Genomic DNA, 25234 nt, shown 5'->3' on the forward strand with positions numbered 1-25234 from the left:
CCACCCACCCCCTTAGGGGGCTGGGACCAAAATTATTGCGGGTTTCTTATTTACTGGGTGGGTAGATATTGTAAACAAAAATTGAGCGAAATCGAAAGACATGACCCAAAAACGTTGGTCGAATTGGCATGGAATGACCCAGGTAGGTAATAGGGGAGGGGAGATTTTTTGACGAATGGTGACTGCAAAATTGGGTCCTGAATATCCTGATTTTTGAAAAATGTGTCAACTGACTTATCAAAATGGGTAAAAAGTGAGCATCAGACTAAAAATTTTGAAACAAAACTTTTTTAGAGCACTTTTGAAGAATTTTGAGCTCAAAATTGGGTCATGATTTTTGGTATTTTTGAAAAGGTATCATGTGACCTATCAAAGTCGGTTGAAATTTCACGAGAAATTCAAATGTTCTGACAAAAAAAGTTGTTTAAGCATTTTTGAACAATGTTGACTCCAATATTGAGCCATGATTTTTGGGATTTCTGAACAGTGTGTCATGTGACTTATCAAGATAGGTAAACATTTCAGTATCAAACTAATAAAATTCTAGCACAATTTTTTTCGAGCACTTTTGAAAATTTTGAGCTAACATTGGCTCATGATTTTTGGTATTTCTGAAAAAAGTCTCGTGTGACGTTTCAAAATGAATTGAAATTTCAATAGAATTTCAATTTTCAATAAAACTTTGATTGAAGATATTGTTCGAGCATTTTGAGTCATGATTTTTAAAGATTTTTGAAAAAAAATTCACGTGACACATCAAAACGAGTTGAAACATGGACAGAAAATCAGAAAATGTTATCAAAACTTTTTTTGAGTACGTTTTAATAATTTTTTTAAGACCAAAATTGGTTGATGATTTTTTATATTTTTGACAAAAGTGTTAAATGGGTTTAAATTTTTCCAAAAAATTGAAAATTTCTATCGAAACTTCTTTTGAGAATTTTTGAAGAATTTTGAGCCCAAAATTGAGTCATAATTTTCGTGGTTTTTGAACAAAGGCGTAAAACGACTTACTTATCAAAATAGGTTAAAGTTTCGCGAAAAATTCAAATATTTCGACAGAAATGATGTTTGAGTGTTTTTGAAGTATTTTGAGCCCATACTTGATTGTGTCATTATTTTTCAATATTTTGTGACCTTTCAAAATGAATTGAAATTTCAACAGAATTTCAATTTTAAATAAAATTTTGATTTACGATATTGTTCGAGCATTTTAAGTCACGATTTTCAAAGATTTTTGAAAAAAATTTCACGTAACACATCGAAACGAGTTGAAATTTGAACAGAAAATCAGAAAATTTCATCAAAACTCATTTTGACTACGTTTTATTGTGCCAAAAATTGAAAATTTTTATCGAAACTTCTTTTGAGAATTTTTAAAGAAGTCTGAGCCCAAAATTGAGTCATATTTTCGTGGTTTTTGAAAAAAGGCGTAAAACTACTCATCAAAATAGGTTAAAATTTCGTGAAAAATTCAAATATTTCGACGGAAATGTTGTTTGAGCGTTTTTGAAGTATTTTGGGGCCATACTTGATTGAGTCATTATTTTTCAATGTTTTGTGACCTTTACCAATGGGCTAAAATTTTTGCATAAAATTCAAAAATTTTCATCGAATTATTTTTTTAGCGTTTTTGAAAAATTTCAGATTTCAAATTTGTTAATTTTTGAAAACCATCGAAGAAATTGAATGAATTAATTTTGCTGGACAAGTTCCTGAAATTTGACGTTTTCAATTTTCCAAAAATCATGACCCATTTTTTGGCTTAACAATAATTGAACATTTTTCAAGAATGCTCAAACAATATTTTCGTAAAAATATTTCAATTTCTTGCAAAATTTTAACCGATTTTGGTGGGCTGCATTTCAGTTTTTCAAAAATCCGGAAAATCATGACTCAATTTCGGGCTTGAAATTGTTCAAGACACATTTTCGTCGAAATATTTGAAATTCTAGTTGAATTTCAACACATTTTGATAATCTCAAAAATCATGACCAAATTTTGAGCTTAAAATTCTTCAAAAAAAAATAAATAAATAAAAAAATAATCAAAAATAGTTTTGACAGAAATTTTCATTTTTTTGCCTAAATTTTAACACATTTTGATGAATTGTAATACAGATTTTTCAAAAATATCAAAAATCATGACCCAATTTTGGTTTTTATGATGCTCTTCAAAAGAGATATGAAAAAAAAAAATTGATTTTCTGTCGAAATTAGATCCTATTTTTGGTAGATTTCATCTTATTATTTCGAGAATCCTGAAAATCATTGCTCAATCTAGGAGCCAGCAGTATTCTGCAAAAAAGCTCAAAATACAGTTTCGGTGAAATATTTGTATTTTTGTCGAAATTTTGAACCCATTTTGATCAATCTCACGACACCTTTTTCAAAAATACCAAAAATTATGACCCAATTTCGGGCTCGTTGAAGTTTTAGCTCATTTTGAGTGCTCGACGTTCTTTAAAAATAATCGAATTTCGAGCAAAAAAAATGTTGCTACATGACGTCTTTTCCGGAAGTACCATAAAACATAACCCATTGGCTTGAAACTTCAAGTAATTAAAATAAGCAGAAGCTTTTTTTTTGTTTTAGAGATATTTTTGGTTTTTTGCTACAATTTCAACCAATTTCAATGAGTTGATTTGCACTTTATCAAAAATCTTGTAAATTGTAACCCAATTTTGCGCTCAACATTTTTCAAAAATACTCAAACATCATGTTCAAAACATGTTTTTATCGAAATTTTTGATTTTTTTTGCTCAAATTTAATCTATAATATTATACAAATTTTTATCGTCATTTTAACCCATTTTGATTGGTTGCTTGGCATCTTTTTCAAAAGTACCAAAAGTCATAAACAAATTTTGAGCTAAAAATTTTTCAAAAGTGATAAAAAAAAATTTTATCGAAATTTTTGATTTTTTTTGGTATTTTAAGTTAGTACTAGCTCATTTTGATGTGTCCCATGATACCTTTCAGAAATCTTAAAAATCATGACTAAATTTTGGACTCAACGTAGGTATTCACCAAAAATGCTCAAACATCATTTTCGTTGAAATTCTTGATTTTATGTTCATGTTTTCATTCATTTTGATAGTTCGCATGGCGATTTTCCAAAAATAACTAAAATCATGACTCAATTGCGGCGTCAAAATTCGTGAAAAGTGCAGCCCAAAAAAGTTTTGATAGAATCTTTTGATTTTTCGCCAACGTTTTAATTTATTTCGAATTGTCCCATGAAACCTTTTTTCAAAAATCTTCAAAATCATGAGCTAATTTTAGGCTTAGCATTCTTCAAAAATGCAAACGTTCAAACAAATTTTTTTCGAAAATTCAAAATTTTTGAATTTTTTTGCGATATTTTAACCCATTTTTATAGACTGCACGACTCCTTTTCGAAATACCAAGAATCATGATTCCATTTTGGACTCAAAATTCTTCAAAAGTGCTTGAAAAATGTTTTGCTATAAATTTTTGATTTTCTGCTGAAATTTATCTCATTTTGATGTGTCACATGACACCTTTTTCAAAAAGTCTCGAAAATTGAACTGCAAAAATTTCAGCCAACTAAACACTCTTTGCCATTTTGATGGTTGCCTATTATGAATTTGTTTCTGTGAATATAACCTACCTACTTGTAGATATTTGATTTTCTTATGGCTAATTACTTACTTCGAATGATTCAGGTACCAACTGTGAAAATGTATCTATTTACCCTGATACAGTTGATGTGCTTAGCGGTGCTGTGGATAATTAAATCATCGGCACTATCTCTTACGTTTCCGTTCTTCCTTATTTTAATGGTGCCTTTACGAGCTCAGTTATCGATGATTTTTACTTCTTCCGAACTTAGAGCTGTGAGTACCTCTTAAGGTTTGTACCCATTCAGTGGAATTGAAATACGATGGTGTTAATGTATCAAACTCTTTTCATTTATTTGCAGTTGGACAGCGATGAACCTGATGCAATTGATAAGGAAGACGACGAGCCGGACTTTTATGCTGAATCTTTACTACCGGGCTAAGGCTGGAACGATAGCCCACTTCCTATATTTTGTCGTGATATTTTTCACATAGCGCTTGATTTTTAAATATGTGAATTGTTTTATTTGTGTATTACCTATATGTATGTAGATCATTACGAACTTTTAAAAATAAACGAAAAAATACAGATTTTACAGAGTCGAGTCGAGTCGAGTACTTTTGAACAATATGTTTATTCGATAATATGAATTTACATAATAATAAAAACAAGCATAAATCTCATTAACGTGCCCACGAAGATGAAAGTAACTCGTTTTTTAACGCCATACGACACGTAAAATCTACAATATTAATATCTACACACGAGATACGAGATACAAAATACCGTACAGCAATTACCTCAATTCCACCAACTAGAATACACCCAGTTATTTTTATCCTTGTACATGGACGAACGTTGCATATCGTACTCGAAAACCGGATTACCAACGTTAAGTAATCTATCAGTGTCATCTTCCATGAATTTAGTACCCTCCAACATCTTATGATCTTTATACGCGATCACCATCAAAATTATAGGACATCCGAAAATCCAACACCAAGGCGTATTTTTAAATAACTTATTGATATAACAAGTGGTCAAGATGCCTCCGAGAAGATGATTATAAGAATCGTCCTTCTTCCTGATATTCGTAGCCATGTAAACGGTCGTGGTGAAAATACCTCCGGCGATTATCGGTGGAACACAAAGACGAACGAATCTTTCCGCCATTGAGAAGTATGTTTTTGGCTGAGTAATTAGTAATATGTCCGTTAAGCCGACAGTCGCGCCGAAACTGGCTGCTTTTCTGCAAACGTATTCGGTTTTACGGAACAAGTCGTAGCCGTCCGGAGAATCGTAGTATCTGTAGGCACGCGACATCCTTCTGTTAAGTTAAACTATTCTTGAGTGAGGCAGTTCTTTCGATCGGTTATAATCTGTAGAAATGATAACGAAGAGTGGATTAGACGACGAAATAACATAGATATTGAATATATATTACGGTAGAATGGCTGAATGGCGAACGATTCTGTGATAACATGAAGCTCGTGACATAGTTCTGAAATCATTCCTATGTAACATTTTTAATCAAGTAATTGATCTGTGGTACATACCTAAGCATGAATAATTATTTTCCAGCGATGTTAATTCAATTCTATCTAATATTAAACGATGAAAGAAGATGGAACAAAATTCACCTCACCTAATCACCTTCATTTATTGTTATCTTGTTGTGATTGTTGTGTTTTAATCACAATCAAACGTGTTTTATTCACAACATCACGAGTTGATAAGTATGCTCAAATTCGTTCTTTTCTATAACGTTACTGAAAAACACTGGAATTGGAAACTGAAACGTTGAAATTGTTTTAGATTTCGGTATTTCTTATCACTACGTCTTCTGCGTTGAATCAATTTTTTTCAAAATTTTCATAAATTTTTAAACATTCTGATTGATGTATTTGTTAATTAATTTGGACATTATTCTCTATAATGGTTGAATAACCTCAAATTTGCTGCTGAAAAAGAACACTTCAAGCCCTCATCCAGTAAGTTCCATAAATACTAAATGCTATGTAATGTTAAATATATCCAAACTCTATTAACCGGCTTTTTCAAGGTTTACTCAATAATCATTAATATTTCTTCGTACAGAGAAGGCAGTCTTCAAGAAAGAAATTCATTCAACAAGGAAGAAATAATGCCCAACTTGCAGTAGTCATGGGTGGCATTTATATCGTAGATAATGGAGCTTATTCCATCAAAGCGGAATCTTCAACCAAGTCATCACCTAGGTAAATATAAAATGATTGCTTCGTGAAATTACACAATATATGTATATACATTTCATTCATAATCATCGATACTATGTTTTACTTCAGGGTGGTGCCGAATTGCATCATGAAAGCAAAAAGTGAGAAAAGGAGACCATTTGTCGGCGATCAAATTGAAGAATGTCGTGATGCATCAGGATTATTTTACATACTAGGATTTCAAAAAGTGAATACCAACTTCGAATCACCCACATAGTTGATAATTGAATACACTCAGATGTCTTTCATGACTGATATGTTATTATTTCTCGTATTGTGTTTATTTTAGGGATACTTGGTCAATTGGGATGTACAGAAAACCGTATGGGACTACGTATTCGGTGACCTGTGCAGTAAAGGAAACTTCAAAGAAACCTCGGTCGTTGTCACAGAACCTTGTTTCAATTTTCCTTCCATTCAGGAAGCCGCCAATGAGATATTTTTCGAAGAATACGAATGCCATTCTTTATTAAGGATTAATCGTTAGTATCTTTCGTGTTTAGTTCGATGAAAGATTGGTGAAATTTCCGTTTGGAGGCAGCGAGACGAAACTCCAGGTGTAAATGTGTACTATCGAAGTGGTCGGATTACCGAAGTTTCAGACCTCCACATTGAGTGATTCTTCAGTAACTCCAATTGAAAGCAGTTTCCCCAAAAAGCATGAAAAATGTTGAAAATTGCTTTAAAATGCGGTATAAACACTCGAAAGAGCAAAACCATCGCTAAAAATTAATCAAAAAGATAATGTTTTGGAAAAATTTGCTAAAAATACATGAAAAATGTGTCGAAGTTTCGTCTCGCTGGCTCCAAAATGTAATTTCGTCATTTTTTCTCTCCTATGCTCTTTCTTTATGCCCAAATCACATCCTTTATTCATCTTGATTTTAAATTACGTTTCACAGCTAGCGATTTGAGCGCATTTCATTATCTGAAAAAAGAAACAAAAGCTTCAAATTGTCTGATCGTTGACACCGGTTACAGTTTCACTCACATCGTACCTTATATCAAAAGCAAAAAGTACAAAGAAGGTATAATCAGAATCGACGTAGGTGGTAAATTATTAACCAATCACCTCAAAGAAATAATTTCATACAGGTAAACTACCTACACAATGAATGAAAATGTTCACGTGAAATAAACAATTTCGATTTCATTATTATGTACGTATATTTACAGACAATTGCACGTTATGGATGAAACCTACGTTATAAATCAAGTAAAAGAAGACTGCTGTTTTGTTTCGAATAATTTCAAACTCGATATGAATACGACGAATAAGAAATGGCCCGAAAATCATATTATTCAGGATTACATTCTACCTGATTTTACCACTATTAGGAGAGGTCATTCTATACCAATTGATCAAACCAATCAAACCGATTATGTGAGTACTTTTAGCCCGGCGTTTGACAATAGGAGAAATTGCACCCCCCCCCCACCGATCCTCCGGGACAACTTTTTTCCTAAAGGGGACATCCTAAGGAACATTTTAAAGCAAACTTGTCCAAAAAAAAGTTGGCCTTACTTACGAAATGGCGGCCATTTTGATTGACAGGTCAGCCGAAATCGCAGATTTTGCGTTTTGACATAGGACTTGCACGAACTTTTTCAAACTTTACAAGGGTAGATCGAAAGATCATGCAAAAATTTATCACCTGTCAAAATTTCAAGTGCTAAAATGGGTTTTTCGATTTTTGGTGAATTTTTGAAAATCGAATTTAGGCCAAAAATGAGGGAAAAAATCAAAATTTTACCAAATTGACCAAGAAAGCTGAAATTTGAGATATACCTTATTTTCGACATGCCAAATCGATTGGAAATGGTTTCAACCCGTTTTGAGGAGTTCTGGAGCCTCCAGCAGATTTTTGAAACTCGAAATTCCCACAAAATTCCATCAAATTGGAGTTGTAAAGCTGAGATCTATTCTAAAAATTAATTTCAATACGGTACGAAGTACTGCAGGTGAATTTCAAGTCATTTTAGAGCCTCCAGCGACTTTTTTGAAAATTCCTGGAGCCTCCAGCAGATTTTTGAAACTCGAAATACCCACAGAATTCCATCAAATAGGAGTTGTAAAGCTGAAATTTATTCTAAAAACTAATTTCAATACGTTACGAAGTACCGCAAGTAAATTTCAAGTCATTTTAGAGCCTCCAGCGACTTTTTTGAAAATTACTGGAGCCTCCAGCAGATTTTTGAAACTTTAAATTTCTTCAAAATTTCATCAAACTGAGATGGAAAGTCGAAATTCATTCAGCAAACTAATTTCAATACGCTACGAAGTACTGCAGGTGAATTTCAAGTCATTTTAGAGCCTACAACGACTTTTTTGAAAATTACTGGAGCCTCCAGCAGATCTTTAAAACTCGAAATTCCCACAAAATATCATTAAATAGAGTTGGAAAGTCCGAAATTCATTCTGCAAACTAATTTCAATACGCTACGAAGTTGACTGCTGGTGGATTTCAAGTCGTTTTGGAGCCACCAGCGACTTTTTTGGAGAATTGAAATTTTATAAAAGTAGCTAGAAGCTTCAAAACCATTTGAAACCACCATGTAGTCTGCGAAGTAAATTTCAGCTTGCCAACTCCGTTTGATAAATTAATGTTGGGGAAATTTCACGTTTAAAAAATCTACTAGAGGCTCCAGTAATTTTCAAAAAAGTCGCTGGAGGCTCTAAAATGACTTGAACCCACCTGAAGTCGTCTTCAGAGGGTGTTAAAATTGGAGTGTAGAGTAAATTTCAGATTTCCATCTATATTTGATGAAATTTTGTGAAAATTTAAAGTTTCAAAAATCTGCTGGAGGCTCCAGAACTCCTCAAAACGGGTTGAAACCGTTTCCAATCGATTTGGCATGTCGAAAATAGGCTATATCCCAAATTTCAGCGTTCTTGGTCAATTTAGTAAAATTTTGATTTTTTCCCTCATTTTTGGCCTAAATTGGATTTTTAAAAATTCACCAAAAATCGAAAAACGCACTTTAGCACTTGAAATTTTGACAGGTGATGAATTTTGTGCATGATCTTTCGATCTACCTTTGTAAAGTTTGAAAAATTTCGTGCAAGTCCTATGTTAAAACGCAAAATCTGCGATTTCGGCTGACCTGTCAATGAAAATGGCCGCCATTTTGTAAGTAAGGCCAACTTTTTTTTGGCAACTTTGCTTTAAAATGTTCCTTAGGATGTCCCCTTTAAGAAAAAAGTTGTCCCGGAGGATTGGTGGGGGGGGGGGGGGGGGTTGCAATTACTCCTATTGTCATATGCCGGACTATTTATTTTATGTATTTGAAAGTATTTTAGATATTTTTCGCTGACGACTGGTTTGTTTGTTTTTTTCGTAGCAAAAATTGAGATTGAACAACGAAAGGTTTACGGTTCCTGAACTATTATTCCATCCATCCGATATCGGTATTAAACAAATGGGCATTGCGGAAGCAATTGTAGCTTCGGTATTTAAGTGCCCATCTCATACACATTCCTACCTATTTAAAAATATCGTATTGACTGGAGGAAATGCTAAATTCCCTGGAATGCAGAAACGAGTCTACGATGACGTAAGATCACTAGTTCCGCACGAATACGATATCAATGTGCATTTACCCGATGAGTAAGTTGAATATCTTTGTTTTCAAGTTAAAGACCAATTGAATGAAATCTAATTGGGTTTTAATTTTCAGCCCTGTCGGTTACGCTTGGCGTGGAGGTGTTCGTTTGAGTAAAGATGCTGGGTTTTATTCGATGGTTGTTACGAAAGAAGAATACGACGAGGAAGGTTCCAATGTGTGTTACGAAAGGTTCGACGTTTAAGTTTACGGTTTCGTCTTTCAAGTTTGTAAATCTTCGGAAAATTATCGAATGATAATGATCGAAGGTTATTGAAGAGTAGATTTTTAACGATGCATTGTTTATACTGAAATATTGTTCGTAAGTTGAATTTTGAATTGAACTAAGAATACGAATTATGTGCCTATTTTTTATATCAGTTTCATTGATTTGAAATCAGTCGACAAATAAATTTTGTATTCCAAATCTATTTTTTAATTTTAATTTTCGAATCTGTTTTTGAAATGAAACGATGAAACGTTGCACTGACGAACGAATGTAATGAAAAACAAACTCATTCATTATTATTTTAATACACAAAGGAGTTGACAGTTGTGCAAATAGGTGAAATAAAATAAATACATACAGTATTAGGTATTCTAAAGCTGCGATCAAATTGAAACTATTGAATTGATTCGTGCTGAATTGGCGATTAAGAAGCGATAGAAAGAAACCATGGATTCTATGTGAGGTATACGAAGAATTCTAGCTGAAATATCAAAGTGTCACTTATAGGTATATTCTAATTCGAAAATAATTTTTTACTCATCAATTTAATTTAATAATTAACGATAACTAATATTTTTTTAATTTCCTATATCTTATGATGACTTACTCATTATCACTCGTTGGAGACGAATTAACGTTAATCCCATAATGCAACATATGCGTTATAGATTCAACAGTTTCCTCTTCAGCGTGAATCTTACGCAAGGCATTGCTAACTATGCATAAATCTCCTCTCAGTTCAGATACAAGAGCTGCAATTTTCTCAGCGTTACTCAAAACTTCGACACTCTGAGTGTAAGGATTGTAACGTACACCAAAAGGACGCTGAATGCTGTTGGCGAATTCTCTGTAATTGAATACCCTTATTATAAGTAATTAATTCAGTTCTGATTCGTAGGTAGGTATTTTCATAATTAATTGATTGAGAAGTGAAACATTTTATATTACCTCATTTTCTCTTTAGCTTCTTCGAACGAATCAGTATAATAGTAGGCGTTTTGATAAGCTGTGATGATACACTCTTCGTGAATTGTAACATCCGGATCGAACCGCTTTATTTTATCCTTGGCTGTAACAGCGTGCTGGAGTTCGGCTACCGAAGATAATAATCCTGCTCCGTAAACTCGCAGTTCACCGTTTTGTTTGCACATTCCGAATTCCACGGTGAAGAAGTACAACTGCGATGATAATAGAGGTAAAATTACTAGGATCTCTTCTTGAATCCAAAGAATAAACTAATCAGTAATCATTCGGTTTAGGTAGGTTTTGATTAGTGATCTGCAGTGCTAAGAATTACCATGCTATTTTGGGATCCTCTAGTAGATCCGAACATTCTCTGGATCTCATTCGATCTGACATACCTACCTATTCTGATCAGATCCAATCAGTTTCGCTTTGCAGTGTGACAACGAGACAACTAAACTGAATTAGAAAAATAGGCAACCTACCGTAGCTAATTTAGAAATATCATCATCCGATGCTCCTAAAGAATTCAATCCTAATTCTTGCGAAAATTGCGCGAACGATGGATTCGCTAGCAATGGCATATGACCCAATAATTCGTGACAGCAATCTCTAAAAAGTGAAAAATATAATTTTATGATTTTTAATTGATAATTTATAGTCCGGCATATGACAATAGGAGTAATTGCACCCCCCCGATCCTCCGGGACAATTTTTTTCTTAAATGGGACATCCTAAGGAACATTTTAAAGCAAACTTGCCAAAAAAAAGTTGGCCTTACATACAAAATGGCGGCTATTTTCATTGACAGGTCAGCCGAAATCGCAGATTTTGCGTTTTAACATAGGACTTGCACGAACTTTTTCAAACTTTACAAAGGTAGATCGAAAGATCGTGCAAAGATTTATCACGTGTCAAAATTTCAAGTGCTAAAGTGCGTTTTTCAATTTTTGGTGAATTTTTGAAAATCGAATTTAGGCCAAAAATGAGGGAAAAAATCAAAATTTTACTAAATTGACCAAAAAAGCTGAAATTTGGGATATACCCTATTTTCGACATGCCAAATCGATTGAAAACAGTTTCAACCCGTTTTGAGCAGTTCTGGATCCTCCAGCCGATTTTTGAAACTCGAAATTCCCACAAAATTCCATCAAATTGGAGTTGTATAGCTAAAATTTATTCTAAAAACTAATTTCGATACGGTACGAAGCACTGCAGGTGAATTTCAAGTCGTTTTGGAGCCTCCAGCGACTTTTTGAAAATTCCTGAAGCTTCCAGCAGATTTTTGAAATTTTACATTTTTACAAAATTTCATCAAATGGAGATGGAAAGCTGAAATTTACTCTACACTCCTATTTTAACACCCTCTGAAAACGACTTCTGGTGGATTTCAAGTCATTTTAGAGCCTCTAACGACTTTTTTGAAAATTACTGGAGCCTCCAGTAGATTTTTGAAACTTGAAATTTCCCCAAAATTTCATCAAAATAAGATGGAAAGTCGAAATTCATTCTGCAAACTAATTTCAATACGCTACGAAGTTGACTGCTGGTGAATTTCAAGTCGTTTTGGAGCCTCCAGCAACTTTTTGAAAGGTTGTGTGACGTTTTTTTGGAAAATTGAAATTTCCTAAAAGTAGCTGGAAGCTTCAAAACCATTTGAAACCACCATGTAGTCTGCGAAGTAAATTTCAGCTTGCCAACTCCATTTGATAAATTGATGTTAGGGAAATTTCAAGTTTCAAAATCTACTGGAGGCTCCAGTAATTTTCAAAAAAGTCGCTGGAGGCCCTAAAATGACTTGAACACACCGGAAGTCGTCTTCAGAGGGTGTTAAAATTGGAGTGTAGAGTAAATTTCAGATTTCCATCTCCATTTGATGAAATTTTGTGAAAATTTAAAGTTTCAAAAATCTGCTGGAGGCTCCAGTAATTTTCAAAAAAGTCGCTGGAGGCCCTAAAATGACTTGAACCCACCTGAAGTCGTCTTCAGAGGGTGTTAAAATTGGAGTGTAGAGTAAATTTCAGATTTCCATCTCCATTTGATGAAATTTTGTGAAAATTTAAAGTTTCAAAAATCTGCTGGAGGCTCCAGTAATTTTCAAAAAAAGTCGCTGGAGGATCCAAAACGACTTGAAATTCACCTGCAGTACTTCGTAGCGTACCTATTGAAATTAGTTTTTAGAATAAATTTCAGCTTTACAACTCCAATTTGATGGAATTTTGTGGGAATTTCGAGTTTCAAAAATCTGCTGGAGGCTCCAGAACTGCTCAAAACAGGTTGAAACCGTTTCCAATCGATTTGACATGTCGAAAATAGGATATACCCCAAATTCCAGCTTTCTTGGTCAATTTAGTAAAATTTTGATTTTTTCCCTCATTTTTGGCATAAATTCGATTTTTAAAAATTCACCAAAAATCGAAAAACGCACTTTAGCACTTGAAATTTTGACAGGTGATAAATTTTTGCATGATCTTTCGATCTACCTTTGTAAAGTTTGAAAAAGTTCGTGCAAGTTCTTTGTTAAAACGCAAAATGTGCGATTTCGGCTGACCTGTCAATGAAAATGGCCGCCATTTTGTAAGTAAAGCCAGGGGGGTGCAATGACTCCTATTGTCATATGCCAGACTATCATCTCATAAAAAATTAACATGACAACTCATCATAAAATATTCCAAAAGAACATCTATAGGAAGTAGAAAGTCTATGGAAAATAATAGGTAGGTAGGTACTAACGGCTCAGGTGTATAAAATGGATCCGATGAATGCCTTATGTATTGAGTACAATGAAACACACGAAATGCCAAACCGGATAGAAAATCCCTCGGAGATAAGTATCCTGCCACTGGTCGCAATTGGAATCCAGTTTTTCCTTCGAACAAAGATTTGAATAAATTAAATATTTCAGTCGAGTATTCCGCATCATAATTTCAACAAAGATTTATGAACGTACTCTTTAAATATATGTTGATGTCTTGCAACTGCGGAATATTATCTTCTCTGTAACCGCAATATTTCACCAGTTCGGGCCAGTTTTCTAAATACTCGTTGCAAGCGTACTTAACGTACAATTTGTGCAATTCCACAAAAATCGTTCCCCTAATAATAATTATACGAATTAAAATTAGCTATACCTATCAAATATTATTGTACGTACCTATACCTACTTGAATTTTTTAGTTTAGTTCACTTTCAAAAAAAAAAACAAAAACGCATATTCCATGAAAAAATGTGAACATTATTCTTGAAACAGCGTCTTCGAATTTTTTAAATTTTCAAAAATATTCACCAAAAATCCAAAAATCACCTAATTTTTCTGTCTGAAATTTCAGTTATAAGTTTTAAGAAATGCTATCTCAATCCTACGTTTGGTCTCGTTCAAAGTTCAAAGGGTTCCCTCATATAAGTAGATAGGTAAGCAAGTATCATTTCTTCAGACAGCAAAAAAAAAAAAAAAAAAAAATGAAAAATGAAACGTGAAACTTTTTGAAAAAAAATTGAAGAGATAGCTAGGTTCCGAAATATAATTGATTGGCTTAACTATGAAAATGTCACGAATCAGTATTTTTTTTACTCTTCGCTTTTTTTCTCTTTTTTTTCATCTTTTCCAAATCGACGAAGAGAAAAACTTGTTTCATTATTGAATGAAATCGTGTACGATTGTGTATGGAAGGCCATAATGATATTATCAGGGGTAATCCTAAGTTGATTAGCGTTTATATTCAACAGCATTAATATCGAGAAACCGTTTCTTATTCATTCGATGCTTGGGAAATATCGAACAGAAGGAAAATTTAGATATTTCACGAGTTCCTAATCTCGCCAGACAAAAAGTAGTGCTTCGAAAAATAGTGAAACTAGACTTGAGAATCGTTCGACTAATATAAATTACCAAACTCATTGATCGGATTACTTTTATCTACTTTTTTTGTAGTATCTACTTACTGATTCATTCGATAGATGTGAACAATAATGAAGATGCAGAGAAATGCAATATGTAAGTACATAACAAGTAAAAAACATTTCCATTTCAATTAAAAAAAAAAAAAAAAAAAAAAATCATCACTGTATTTACGGCGAACAAGTTAGGCAATTTATTTAACATGTGTGCGTTACAAGACTTCCATTTTTTTTTTTTTTTTTTTTATGAGTTGAAATGGAATATTTTATTATTATTTTAAAAGTTCAAACAAGGGGATACGATCGAGTTGGGTAGAATAGGTGTGATACTTGACTTACCAAGTTTTTATTTCTTCCGGAGTGTATTGTACTTTTGGTATTGCTTGACCACTGAAAAATTAAATTAGTCTATACGAACAGTTCAGATAATTAGGCACATAAAATTTGATCCTATCGTAGATTTCGAACCAATCGATTCTAGTTTACTGAATTTTTAGAAGGGAAGATTTCTTTAGAAAAAAATAAAATAAAAATATATTAAACTGAAAAAAATTGAAAAATTATATTTCTTCGATCAAATTCATATAGACTGCCTCTTTTCTAAATTTCAAGCTTAATTTCAATTAAAACTTCACGATTCGAAATAAGAACTTACTATTTATACGAATTAGCGATATGAGAAAACTGCTCTCTTCTTTTACGATAAACCGGATCTTTGAATCCCTAATAAAAAAATAATAAAAAAAAAAAAAACCATAAAATAAAAATATTGCAATTCAGTTGCTTGGTACCTAATCAATTAATTATTATAGGAAAAATAAATACCGGATGGTCAGCATCCAATTCGTTACCATACATCAACACACGTTGAGCTTTATCGAGATCTGAAATTTTCCTCGGAAACCAAGACATCTCTCCAAAATCTAATATAATACGATACAAACAATACAATTTTAATGTAACCGACCATCTTATTTGTACCATAGTACTAATCGAATTTCAAATAAGCATAATACAAATTACCAAAGCTAGCCGAAGCGCTTAAAGGTGTAGGAGTCGGCGGCGGTAACGCTTCACCTTCTTCGTAATGCGATAAATTAATAGCGGCTACTTCGCGTCTCAGTAAACTCATCAATTGCTCCATTCTTTTATTATCGCATTCTACATCGACCAGTATTTCAAATTCAGAATCTTGTCTTCCACTCGGTCTCGATTCGATGTGTAAAACATTCACTCCTAAATCCTACATACGATACAACGATGAGAGAAACCAAGATATACATAAGTGCTTCGAATAAATACGAGTAGGTAGGTATATGAACCTATATCTATTGGTAGGCATTTACCTGAAACACTTGTAGTGCCCGAGCTAAACCACCTACTTGGTTTTTTAAAGAGAATACTACCGATTTGGTCGAATCTATGGTTCGTCTTGGGGTTATTTTATCGGCTACGATGTATTTCTGAAATGAACGTCGAATAATGAACCATTTTGTTGTATACGGAGGTGTACTTACGAGTTGAAATTTTATGTGTAGGTAGATACATATGTGAGGGCGAATGGGAAAAGGGACCTCCCGACCAAAAGTAAAATTTTACGGGGGGGGAGGTTTAAAGTTTTGCGTTATTTCCTCTGTTATTTTGTAAGATTATGTATGGCTATTTGAACTTCGAAGGTTCTACATACTACCAAACATTCACGCACGTCCTCCAACAAGCTCTACTGGCCAAATTATGCACTTCAAAGTTGATAGATTGAGTATATTCAAGGTTTTTAGTATTTCATTTTTAATAAAAATCTGATTTGCGGCTGATTTTGGCGATGTTTTTCTGTTCTTTCGTGTTATTCATGTTAATTTCACAATAAAATTAGTTGTATATCATTAGAAAGCCGATTCTCACAACACTCCCGGTGGCTACGTGTGTACAGAGGCGGCTCGTCACGCTAGAGGTCGTGGGTTCGAGTCCCGCAGACGGCAAAAATTTTTTTTATTTTTTTTCACGTATTTCTTTTAAAAGTAATGAGTTTTTGTAAAATTTTAATTTTTTACGCATTTTTACATTTTTTTTCGAATTTTTTGCGTCATTTTTCTACTTTTGTAAGTAATAAATTTATACATGCCTCGCTTAAAAGTAGAAAAATTCGATGAAATGATGAAAATTGAGGCCTGTTGAGGGTTCCACTCGATTTTTAAAGAGTCCCCAAGAAAATTTAGCGAAGAAAACAGAAATTGATTTTTTGGTCGGGAGGTCCCTTTTCCCATTCGCCCTCACATATTGTACCTATATGAAATGCTTACTTCATGTTCGCCATCTTTTAAAGCCCATTCTTCGCCTGTTCTGTATAACCAAAGACCTAATAAGCTTTTACCACTGCCGCTCATTTTATTATTATTTTTCGAGTTCTTCGAATTGAAATATTTATTGCGAGTATATATTTTTTGTATTTAATTGATTATATAGACCGTTTCCTGTAACAGAAAATTATGAAGAATTTTTCATTTCATCGAATATTTATCAATTCTTCATTCTGAAAAAATTATGAATTCTGAATATTAAGCAGTTTTAGAATTTAGAAAAATTTATAGGTAGGTACTTACGTTTTATTTTTTAAAACTTTTTATTGAACAAAATTTGAGAAAGTTTTTTTTTTACTCGAGTATGATACTTGGCTCCCTGCCTTACTCTGCATTTTTAGGATGGAAATTCTGACAGATCATCGAAAGGGAATCTTTGAAAAAATCTGAGATTGATCGAAAAACCTGCATTAACGTTTATTTAATAGTTCCAGTTTATAAGGAATGGGTTTGTTGAGTAAGTTTTGAGACAGTTTAATGGTGGTAAACTGGTAATAGAATTGCATACTCACGATCAGTTTGGCAAGGGCTCTACTGAGCGGTTGAAAAGGAGGAGTATCGATAAGGCCATTTTTTGGACCCGGGCAGTTATCGACTTGACCACTCTTAAAATGTTGTAATAAATATACCAAATACGAATCCGTGGTTGGGCGCCAATGATAGCCCATGCAAGAAAATCATAGATGAGTAGTACTATAGTACTACTTCAGTATTATTTCTGTAAAACTATTGAGTACTAATTCAGTACTGTAGAACTAAGTAGTACTTAGTATTACTTCAGTACTACTTCTGTATAACTATTCAGTAGTACTTCAGTATTGGGATACCAAGTAATGAGATAGTACTATTCCAGTACTACTTTAGGTAAGACTATTCAGTACTACTTCGTTATTGTGGTATCAAGTAGTACTATAGTACCATTCTAAATACGTACTTTAGACAAATTTCTCATTTTATGGTCAATGTTCAAGCTTAAACTTATTTGTTAAAAATAGTATGTGAGTTTGAATTTCAATTATACCTGCCCAGCACACGGTTTTTCTGAAATTTAAAAAATTAAGTAGCTAATAAATACGGCAATTATTTCTATATGCTTGAAAAACAGCAAAAAAGGCGCTCATAATAAGTGGTTACAATCTAAAAAAAAAAAAAAAAAACGCATTTCATTAATATTATTGTGCTAAGAAACCAAAAACAGCAGAAATAAGTGCTATAAAACTGCTCCATCATGGGTAGGTATATCAAAATGTAGGTACCTATGTATTTTCGATGAGCTATCAAAAAACCTAAAAAAACGTCAAACATTAATTTTTTTTGAAAACACTAATGCATCGATCATCGTTTTTAATTTTCATATTAGGTATAGGCTATAAAAAAAAACATTCATTTTTTTTGTATTGACAATTTCAAAATTTTTGTTTTTTCCTATTTTTCAAACTGATTTTTGCTGTTTTTCCCCCACAAAAAAGATGTAACGACCTGAAAAAACCTCAAAATCAACGTTTTTTTGAACTAAAATAAGCATTTGCATTTGTTTATTTCAAAAATATGCAAAAGTATGCGCTATAAAGTGTCATCATTTGTCTCAAAATTGCATGAAACTGACAAAACGTAAAGAAAATTGCCATCTGTGGTATTTGGTGCAGCAAAAAAAAATATGCGATATCATTAAAACAATTTCCTTACTAATAATGTACTGCAATTTTTAAAAAAATGAAAATATTTCAGAATAACAAGGATAATGTGCTTATATTGTTCAAAATGTGCTATATCCATTGAAGTCCCCATAGTCTAGTGGTTAAAGTTACGCAGTTAGGAACGTAGGGTCCCAGGTTCGAATCTCAGGTTAGGTAGGAAATTTTCGTTAATGGATTTGGATGGTATATGAATTAATGATTCGATGGATAAAATGTAAAACAATTAGTAATAACATGAATCGTGCCAAATGTACTCAATATTTTTAAAAATTAATTTAAACATTTTTAAATGTAGTACTAGGTACAGTTCTTTTGAGTAGTACTGCAGTAATATGTCCTAGTAGTACTGCAGTAATACTTTTTCAGTAGTACTACAATAATACTTCTTAGTAGTACTGTCAGTAGAACTGAATTGCTCAATTTAGTACTACTGAAAGTAGTACTGCTTTTAGTATTACTTTAGTAGTACTATTTTTCTGCATGGGAGATAATATCAGAACAGAGAGAACTTTGATCGTAAGATAACGATTGAGTATTCTCTGTTTAGTGTGATGCTAGCTAGCCACACTAAGTACACAACAATTGGAATTGACACAGAGAGTTATGTACTTAATGTGTTCCCTAAACACGTAATGCTATCAGCCACTGCTAGATTCAGGGCTTGAAAACCGGATAGATATCACTCTCGGTTTTGGTTTCGGTTTCATGTTTTTTAAAAAAGTAAAGGTTTTGGTTTAGGTTTTTTAAAATATTATCTCTCTCGTTCCGGTTCTGCTCAAAGGGTTTTATTTCAAAGGAATCGGTTTTGGTTTTGGTTTCGGTTTTTCCTTTTTTCTTCATTTTTCAGAGGGAAGAAGGCCGAGAAAGTGATCACTTTTTCAAATACTTTGTGTATGTGACTAGAAAACGGCGCTTTGGCAGTGCCAAATTTGTCAACTTTTTTAGTTTTCAGGCCTTTTCACCTTTAGCATCAATTTTTACTTAATTTTTACCAAAAATGCAGTATTAATTAGCCTAATTGGTACCTGAAAAATCCCAAAACCAAAACCAATTCAGTTTTCAATCGGTTACACTCTCGGTTTCGGTTTCGGTTTTGAGCAATTTTAATCGGTTTTTGGGGGTTTTGGTTTTGGTTTCGGTTTCAGTTTGCAAGCCCTGGCTAGATTAACAATACTTACCCCGGCTAGGTGCGCAAATAGAGATTTTACCACGATTATTTATCATGAATAAGTGCAAGGAATAAATACGCGATTATTACTCGAACTTGTATTACACATAAAAAAGAGTTCACAATAACGAAATATTGCAACGAATAAACTTAACACCAATAATAACTTAATCGAAATAATGAACTAAACTACTACCAAAAAAACCTTTAACCGAGGGCCTGAGCTCTCCTGTATTTTAAGGGAATATTAACTTGTCAATTCGCGACTCTTGTCGTTGTAGAATTTCGACGAGTTTAGGTAGCTAATTTGACTAGCCAGCCAAATTAGCACCTTGACCACACCTATTGTTACCAGATTGGTAAAGGGTTGACATACTAGTATACTTATATTGACGAATATTGGCAGTGGCTTAAAGGCATATACTTCCTACTCTTACAGTTGACCCAAAATGACCACTTTTTGGGTTCCAGCGGTTCCCAAAGTTGTGAATAAAGAAATGATTTTAGGAACCGCTGAGTATTATTTTCAAAAACTTTTTTAGCGTAATATATCTGTTTGAACCTGATAAACGTTCTGCATATTCGTAATTTTGAACTCTTTTTTTTAGAGCCCCCTACTTTAGGCACCTCTAAAAAAAGCGTTTATGCATATTTTTTCAAATAATTTGAAGAATTTACATTTGAAACACACTAGCAAGTACTCGATAATTTTTCATTTGATTTTCCCTGTAACTTTCAAAATTGAGCTATTTGGGGTCAAATTCTGACATTTTTATTTCGTTGGAATCGTGAAAACGTTATTTTCACGTCTCTTCGAAGAGTTAAATCTCAGATTTTGATCCAAAATAGCTCAATTTTGAATGTTACAAGAAAAACCATATGAAAAAATATCGAGCACTTGCTAGTGTGTTTGAAAAATAAATTCTTCAATTTATTTGAAAAAATGTGCATAAACGCCTTTTTTAGGGGTGCCTAAAGTGGGGGACTCTAAAAAAGGGTTTTCAAAATTACGAATATACAGGGAGCCTAATTCAACTTTTTCATTTAGATAATGGAATATATACCTAAAAACGTTACGTTTGGCGCAAATCGAAAGTTTCTAGTTTTCCAGGGGTTCCCAAAATCTCGAAATTGCGAAAAATTGGAAAATTGAATTTTTGAGTACCAGCGCAAAATTTTATTGAGCTCAAAATTTGATAAGATGGGCGTCTTTCAGATACTAATTAACTGTAAAAAGCTTTTTAGCGAGGCTCAAAGGGGTAGGTTCAAAATGGTGGTTCCAAAATTTTCAAAAAATTAAAACCCCCCAAATTTCTGCCCCCGAGGGTCAAAAATAGAAAAATCATCTCGAATAACGCTTATCAGGTTCAAACAGATATATTACGCTAAAAAAGATTTTGAAAATAATTCTCAGTGGTTCCTAAAATTATTTCTTTATTCGCAACTTTGGGAACCCCTGGAGCCCAAAAAGTGGTGATTTTGGGTCAACTAATCGCGGATTCGTATTTGGTAGGTATATTTATCACAACATTTTAAGAGTGGTCGAGTCGATAAGTGTCCGGACGCAAAAAATGGCCTTATCGATACTCCTCCTTTGCAAATCGCTCAATTTTGAGTTAAATTTTTGCGTTTTGAAAATTTTTTCTTCCCAGTTATTTTGCATTGATTGGGCCAAAACATTTAAGAAATCGAAAGATAACATTTCTGAAACCAGGAAAATATTTTGGAAGACACTGGTGCCAATCTTTTGATCATGATTTCCAATTTCTGAAAATCGAGAGAATAATTGCCAAAAATTTACTTACCAATTTTTTTTGGTTTTTAGAGATTGGCAACATTGACCAAAAAATTGGCACCACTGCGTTTTGAAATATTTCTCAAGTTTCAGAAATGATATCTATTCGATATTTTGCAGCAAAAATACGGATTTTACCGGAAAATAAGCGAATTGAAAATTTTCAACCACTCAGGAGAACCATAAAAGTGGTCTTGGATTTTGATGGCAATATCCTAGGTCGACGCAGAATCTCAAATACTATTTTTTGAAACTGGACCAGTTTTTTAAAACTGATTGGGGAGAGACTAGAGAGAAAAAACCGCGATTTTTTTCAAAAATGCCCTCTCTTTGAGGACTTATAACTCACAAAAATGCAGATCTCTACACTAAATTCGCTCAAAATCCCCCGAAACTTTTATTGTGATCCACCCTAAGGTTACAGGAAGCTTATTGGAGTTTTTTTCAAGGGGTTGAACCAAATGAATGAATCGATATTCGTAATCATAATCAGTGCTCTCATAAACCACATGTCACGTGATTTTTTCTTCAATTTTCAACAATTTTAGTGACTTGAAGAGTCTGGGGGGGGGGGGGGGGTCGAGTAAAAAAAGGTTTTTTATTTATGTTGAGCACTCTAAAAATAGTGTGAAACGATATTTCGCACAGGATTTGACCTTTTTTCTTCATTTTGACCAAAATTTTGGGGCTCCGAACTTCCTTAGATTTCCAAATCCGATCTCGAAAAATTCGGTAGGTATTTGGAAATGTCATGAAAATGTATGCTTTTTTCTGAACTTCTTTTTTAAATTTCCAAGACACAGTTTAGAAATTTCGGCAAGCATTTAAAAGCAGAAAAATTTCAAATTTGAACTTTTAAAATGTTTAGCAAATATTTTGGAATTAGCCTTTAATTCCTTTTAAAATTCTGCCAACAGATTTTCTCCAAGTTTCAGCAGTTCTAATTCTTGAACATCTAGTCTACGAAGTTGAGCATTACGACGAGAAATCTCAATTCCTGAAAAAAACCAAACCTCGCCCCAAGGAGGGTACGTGAACCAATGACATCCATTTTCTATCTTTCCTAACATAAAGAACGAATAAAAATTTTTTGAGCAAAATCAGAGCACCTGCAGAACGACCCTTATACAGAATTGTTTTTTTTGGTGTTAATAAAATTGCATACTCAGTTCGCCGTAAATACGGGAAGCTTTCTTATTTACGGCGAACAGAGTATGCAATTTTATTAACACCATCACATCGTAGGATTTCTTTAACTAAATGAAGGCTCCATATCTGGAGATTGGACCAATTGAACTCGTAGCAAATCTGTTCACGAATTTTTACGTAAATTGATAGGAAATTAAAATTCAAAGAAAAGTTCGAAGTTGTGAAAGCTCAACTCTGTAATCTATCATTCAAAAATTTTGAAAAAATTGCATTGAAAATCTTTTTATCCTCTTATTTTTAACGAATATATTTTCAAATTATTTCAAATTTTAAAAATAAATTTTTCGATGGTTTTGTCATAAAAATTCAAAATGGCGTCCAAACTACAAATATCACGAGATATCTCCATAGAAGTAAATAAAACGTACCTAATTCATATTTTAGGTACACAACACACCTGATAAAATTTTTTATAATTTTTACTTTCCCTCTTATTTTGAATCACAACATTAATTTTTGAAATGATAGGTACCAAGTAAGTACTCACAAATACATTTTGTATGCATTTTAAAATACTCATCTCGCGTCAATTTCGACTTCAACTAGGCTGATGATTTTTTTTTTTAGTTGATAAACAAAATTTGATCACATCGTCAAGTGTTTTAAAGATATGAATCCACGAAACAAATTGAAGCAAATACCTATAGAATCTAATGATGGGACAGTTTCCATCTCATTCCAGTAAACTTGTTGAGCTTCCTGAAATATTTTCTCGTTCAAAAATTCTTTTTATTCGATAATTATTTCTATATTATTTTTTCGAATTTATTTAATTCAAGTATTCCGGTAGGCTACGTTTCTTTCAACATATAGTTTCAAATTAGGCGCAAACATTTTGGCCACCCACACTTGTATTTTTGGTAACTACAAATTTTAGGGCGTGGATAAGTAACTAATTCAACTCAAAAAAAATTAAATAAACAAAAAAATAACGCCAATACACGTCTAGTCTGACTTTGTGAAATTTTTTTTACACGATTTTTAAAAAAATTTACGATATTTCTGGCCCTAGATCGACAATTTACTCTTCACATCTTTTAATAGCCTACACAATGAGAAAACAAATCTTCAAAAATACAATACGAAAAAAATAAATGAATAAAATCACTCTCTTTTTACGACTTGAAAATTCCTACCGAACGAAGCAAAAAAATTGAAAAAAATTGAAAAAACTTACCTGCGAATTTCCAAAATAAAAAAAAAAGAGGAAACCAAGAGGTGAAATTTGATCAAATGTTGCACAAGTACTACTGAAGTTTCTCTTTGCTTTTCCTCATCATGACGCTGATATATGGTTTTGGGTGCACTATTTACGCGTCAGGCGCCGTGATTTCGCCAACAGCTTTTATTTTGATTGGCTGTTCATTGAGAAGTAATTTTGTTTGTTATGTTTTAATATTCTACAAGTAGTGCCATTTTTATACCAAGGTATACTATTAACTAAACGCCTACTATATTGTTCGTGGCATTTATGCATTAGAATATGATTTTTTTCCAGTTTATATATCTCGTACAGCTTGACTCGAACTCTCATGTTTATGAATGAATTCGTCCTTTTTTCAGATTTACATTTAATATACTTACCTATATTTCGAGTGGGGGGAAACAGGGGTAGGAGGAATCAATTTTCGGAAACGTGGTAATATTTTTAATTAATTTTTATCGTTGTGGATCCCTATAAATTTTTTTTTCAATTGCTTTGTTTGTAAGGTTTATTTTATTAAGCATTTCTAGAATGATTTGAAATTTCTGAAGAGAATCAAAATTCGCTTTAAGAGTTCACGAAGGAAATTTCTCAACCCACAAAAAATCTAAACTGAAAGAGCCTAGAAACATACTCCCTTGAGGCAAATTCCCAGAGCTGAATTCAATTTTTAAATTTTTGGCGAATTTTTGAATTTTTGTTTCAAATTTGAAAATTTTTTTCCTCAAATATTTTACATTAATTATGCCAAACTATCAAAAGATATGATTTTTTGAAACTGGGAAAATTATTTTGAAACGCAGTGGTGCTAATTTTTCGGCCATTATTGCCAACTTCGAAAAATCGAAAAAAATTGACGAATTTTTGGCTACCTATCTTTTCCATTTTTTGAAATATTAAAAATAATGACCAAAGTTGGCACCACTGCGTTTCAAAAAATTGCTTAAGTTTCAAAAATGATATCTTTCGATGTTTTGGCATAATTATTGTGAAATATTTGTGAAGGAAAAATTTTCAAAACTCCCCCCCCCCTCCGCCTTCAAAATGAATTGAGTAGATCTAGAGCAAAAAAATACGATTTTTTTGAAAATTTCCCCTCCCTGAGAACCCATATCTCTCCTCCTAGGACACCTCCGGAGCTAAAAATTGATCTGGATGACTTTCAACTCAAAATTAAGGTCTTCACTGAATTTCGACACTTTTTCTTTCGTGATTCACTCTAATACTGCACCATTTCACTAATTAAAATCAAGATTAGTCCCTGTTCAAGCAA

At 32.9% G+C, this 25234-nt stretch overlaps 4 protein-coding genes across 7 annotated transcripts in view; 2 read left to right on the top strand and 2 right to left on the bottom strand.

Moving 5' to 3' along the window:
- Ae2 (Anion exchanger 2) overlaps positions 1–4188 on the top strand; it is a 44353-nt gene extending 40165 nt beyond the window's left edge. For both annotated transcript variants that reach the window (XM_065355507.1, XM_065355508.1), the window contains 2 exons: positions 3689–3859; positions 3946–4188. In XM_065355507.1, the coding sequence (XP_065211579.1) occupies positions 3689–3859; positions 3946–4026 (252 nt within the window). In that variant the 3' untranslated portion in view covers positions 4027–4188. The remainder of the gene's footprint in view (positions 1–3688; positions 3860–3945) is intronic.
- Positions 4189–4199: 11 nt separating this feature from the next.
- ND-B14.7 (NADH dehydrogenase (ubiquinone) B14.7 subunit) lies at positions 4200–5296 on the bottom strand. The gene is made up of 2 exons (XM_065355532.1): positions 5141–5296; positions 4200–4963 (listed from the first exon to the last, which is right to left on the bottom strand). The coding sequence occupies exon 2, from the start codon at positions 4905–4907 to the stop codon at positions 4386–4388; it is 522 nt and encodes a 173-aa protein (XP_065211604.1). The 5' UTR covers positions 4908–4963; positions 5141–5296; the 3' UTR covers positions 4200–4385.
- A 119-nt stretch (positions 5297–5415) lies between these two features.
- Positions 5416–9869, top strand: Arp6 (Actin-related protein 6). 2 transcript variants are annotated; one of them, XM_065355530.1, is made up of 8 exons: positions 5416–5575; positions 5682–5821; positions 5909–6026; positions 6129–6321; positions 6742–6934; positions 7016–7223; positions 9182–9447; positions 9518–9869. In XM_065355530.1, the coding sequence occupies exons 2-8, from the start codon at positions 5748–5750 to the stop codon at positions 9645–9647; spliced, it is 1182 nt and encodes a 393-aa protein (XP_065211602.1). In that variant the 5' UTR covers positions 5416–5575; positions 5682–5747; the 3' UTR covers positions 9648–9869. The 2 variants fall into 2 exon arrangements, with proteins under 2 accessions (XP_065211602.1, XP_065211603.1); XM_065355531.1 differs by having other exon boundaries at positions 5422–5575; positions 5647–5821.
- An 88-nt stretch (positions 9870–9957) lies between these two features.
- Trh (tryptophan hydroxylase) lies at positions 9958–24045 on the bottom strand. 2 transcript variants are annotated; one of them, XM_065355502.1, is made up of 13 exons: positions 23935–24045; positions 16832–17002; positions 15878–15994; positions 15555–15774; positions 15357–15454; positions 15187–15254; positions 14871–14921; positions 13585–13730; positions 13368–13503; positions 11120–11246; positions 10620–10849; positions 10279–10518; positions 9958–10152 (listed from the first exon to the last, which is right to left on the bottom strand). In XM_065355502.1, exons 2-13 carry the CDS (start codon positions 16913–16915, stop codon positions 10149–10151), a joined length of 1521 nt encoding a protein of 506 aa, XP_065211574.1. In that variant the 5' UTR covers positions 16916–17002; positions 23935–24045; the 3' UTR covers positions 9958–10148. The 2 variants fall into 2 exon arrangements, with proteins under 2 accessions (XP_065211574.1, XP_065211573.1); XM_065355501.1 differs by having other exon boundaries at positions 10279–10533.
- Positions 24046–25234: the final 1189 nt, after the last annotated feature.

This window comes from Planococcus citri, chromosome 3 (assembly GCF_950023065.1).
Source record: "Planococcus citri chromosome 3, ihPlaCitr1.1, whole genome shotgun sequence".
Taxonomy (NCBI): domain Eukaryota; kingdom Metazoa; phylum Arthropoda; class Insecta; order Hemiptera; family Pseudococcidae; genus Planococcus; species Planococcus citri.

Excerpts from the sequence above, each read along its gene's own strand:
- ND-B14.7 (XM_065355532.1), bottom strand. The coding sequence starts at position 4,907 with ATGTCGCGTGCCTACAGATACTACGATTCTCCGGACGGCTACGACTTG.
- Arp6 (XM_065355530.1), top strand. The coding sequence starts at position 5,748 with ATGGGTGGCATTTATATCGTAGATAATGGAGCTTATTCCATCAAAGCG. Across the intron at positions 6,322-6,741 it reads TTCTTTATTAAGGATTAATC|CTAGCGATTTGAGCGCATTT; the intron begins GTTAGTATCTTT and ends TACGTTTCACAG. Across the intron at positions 7,224-9,181 it reads AAACCAATCAAACCGATTAT|CAAAAATTGAGATTGAACAA; the intron begins GTGAGTACTTTT and ends TTTTTTTCGTAG.
- Trh (XM_065355501.1), bottom strand. The coding sequence starts at position 16,915 with ATGAGCGGCAGTGGTAAAAGCTTATTAGGTCTTTGGTTATACAGAACA. Across the intron at positions 15,255-15,356 it reads AATTGGATGCTGACCATCCG|GGATTCAAAGATCCGGTTTA; the intron begins GTATTTATTTTT and ends TTTTTTTATTAG. Across the intron at positions 13,731-14,870 it reads CCGGAAGAAATAAAAACTTG|GGGAACGATTTTTGTGGAAT; the intron begins GTAAGTCAAGTA and ends AATTATTATTAG.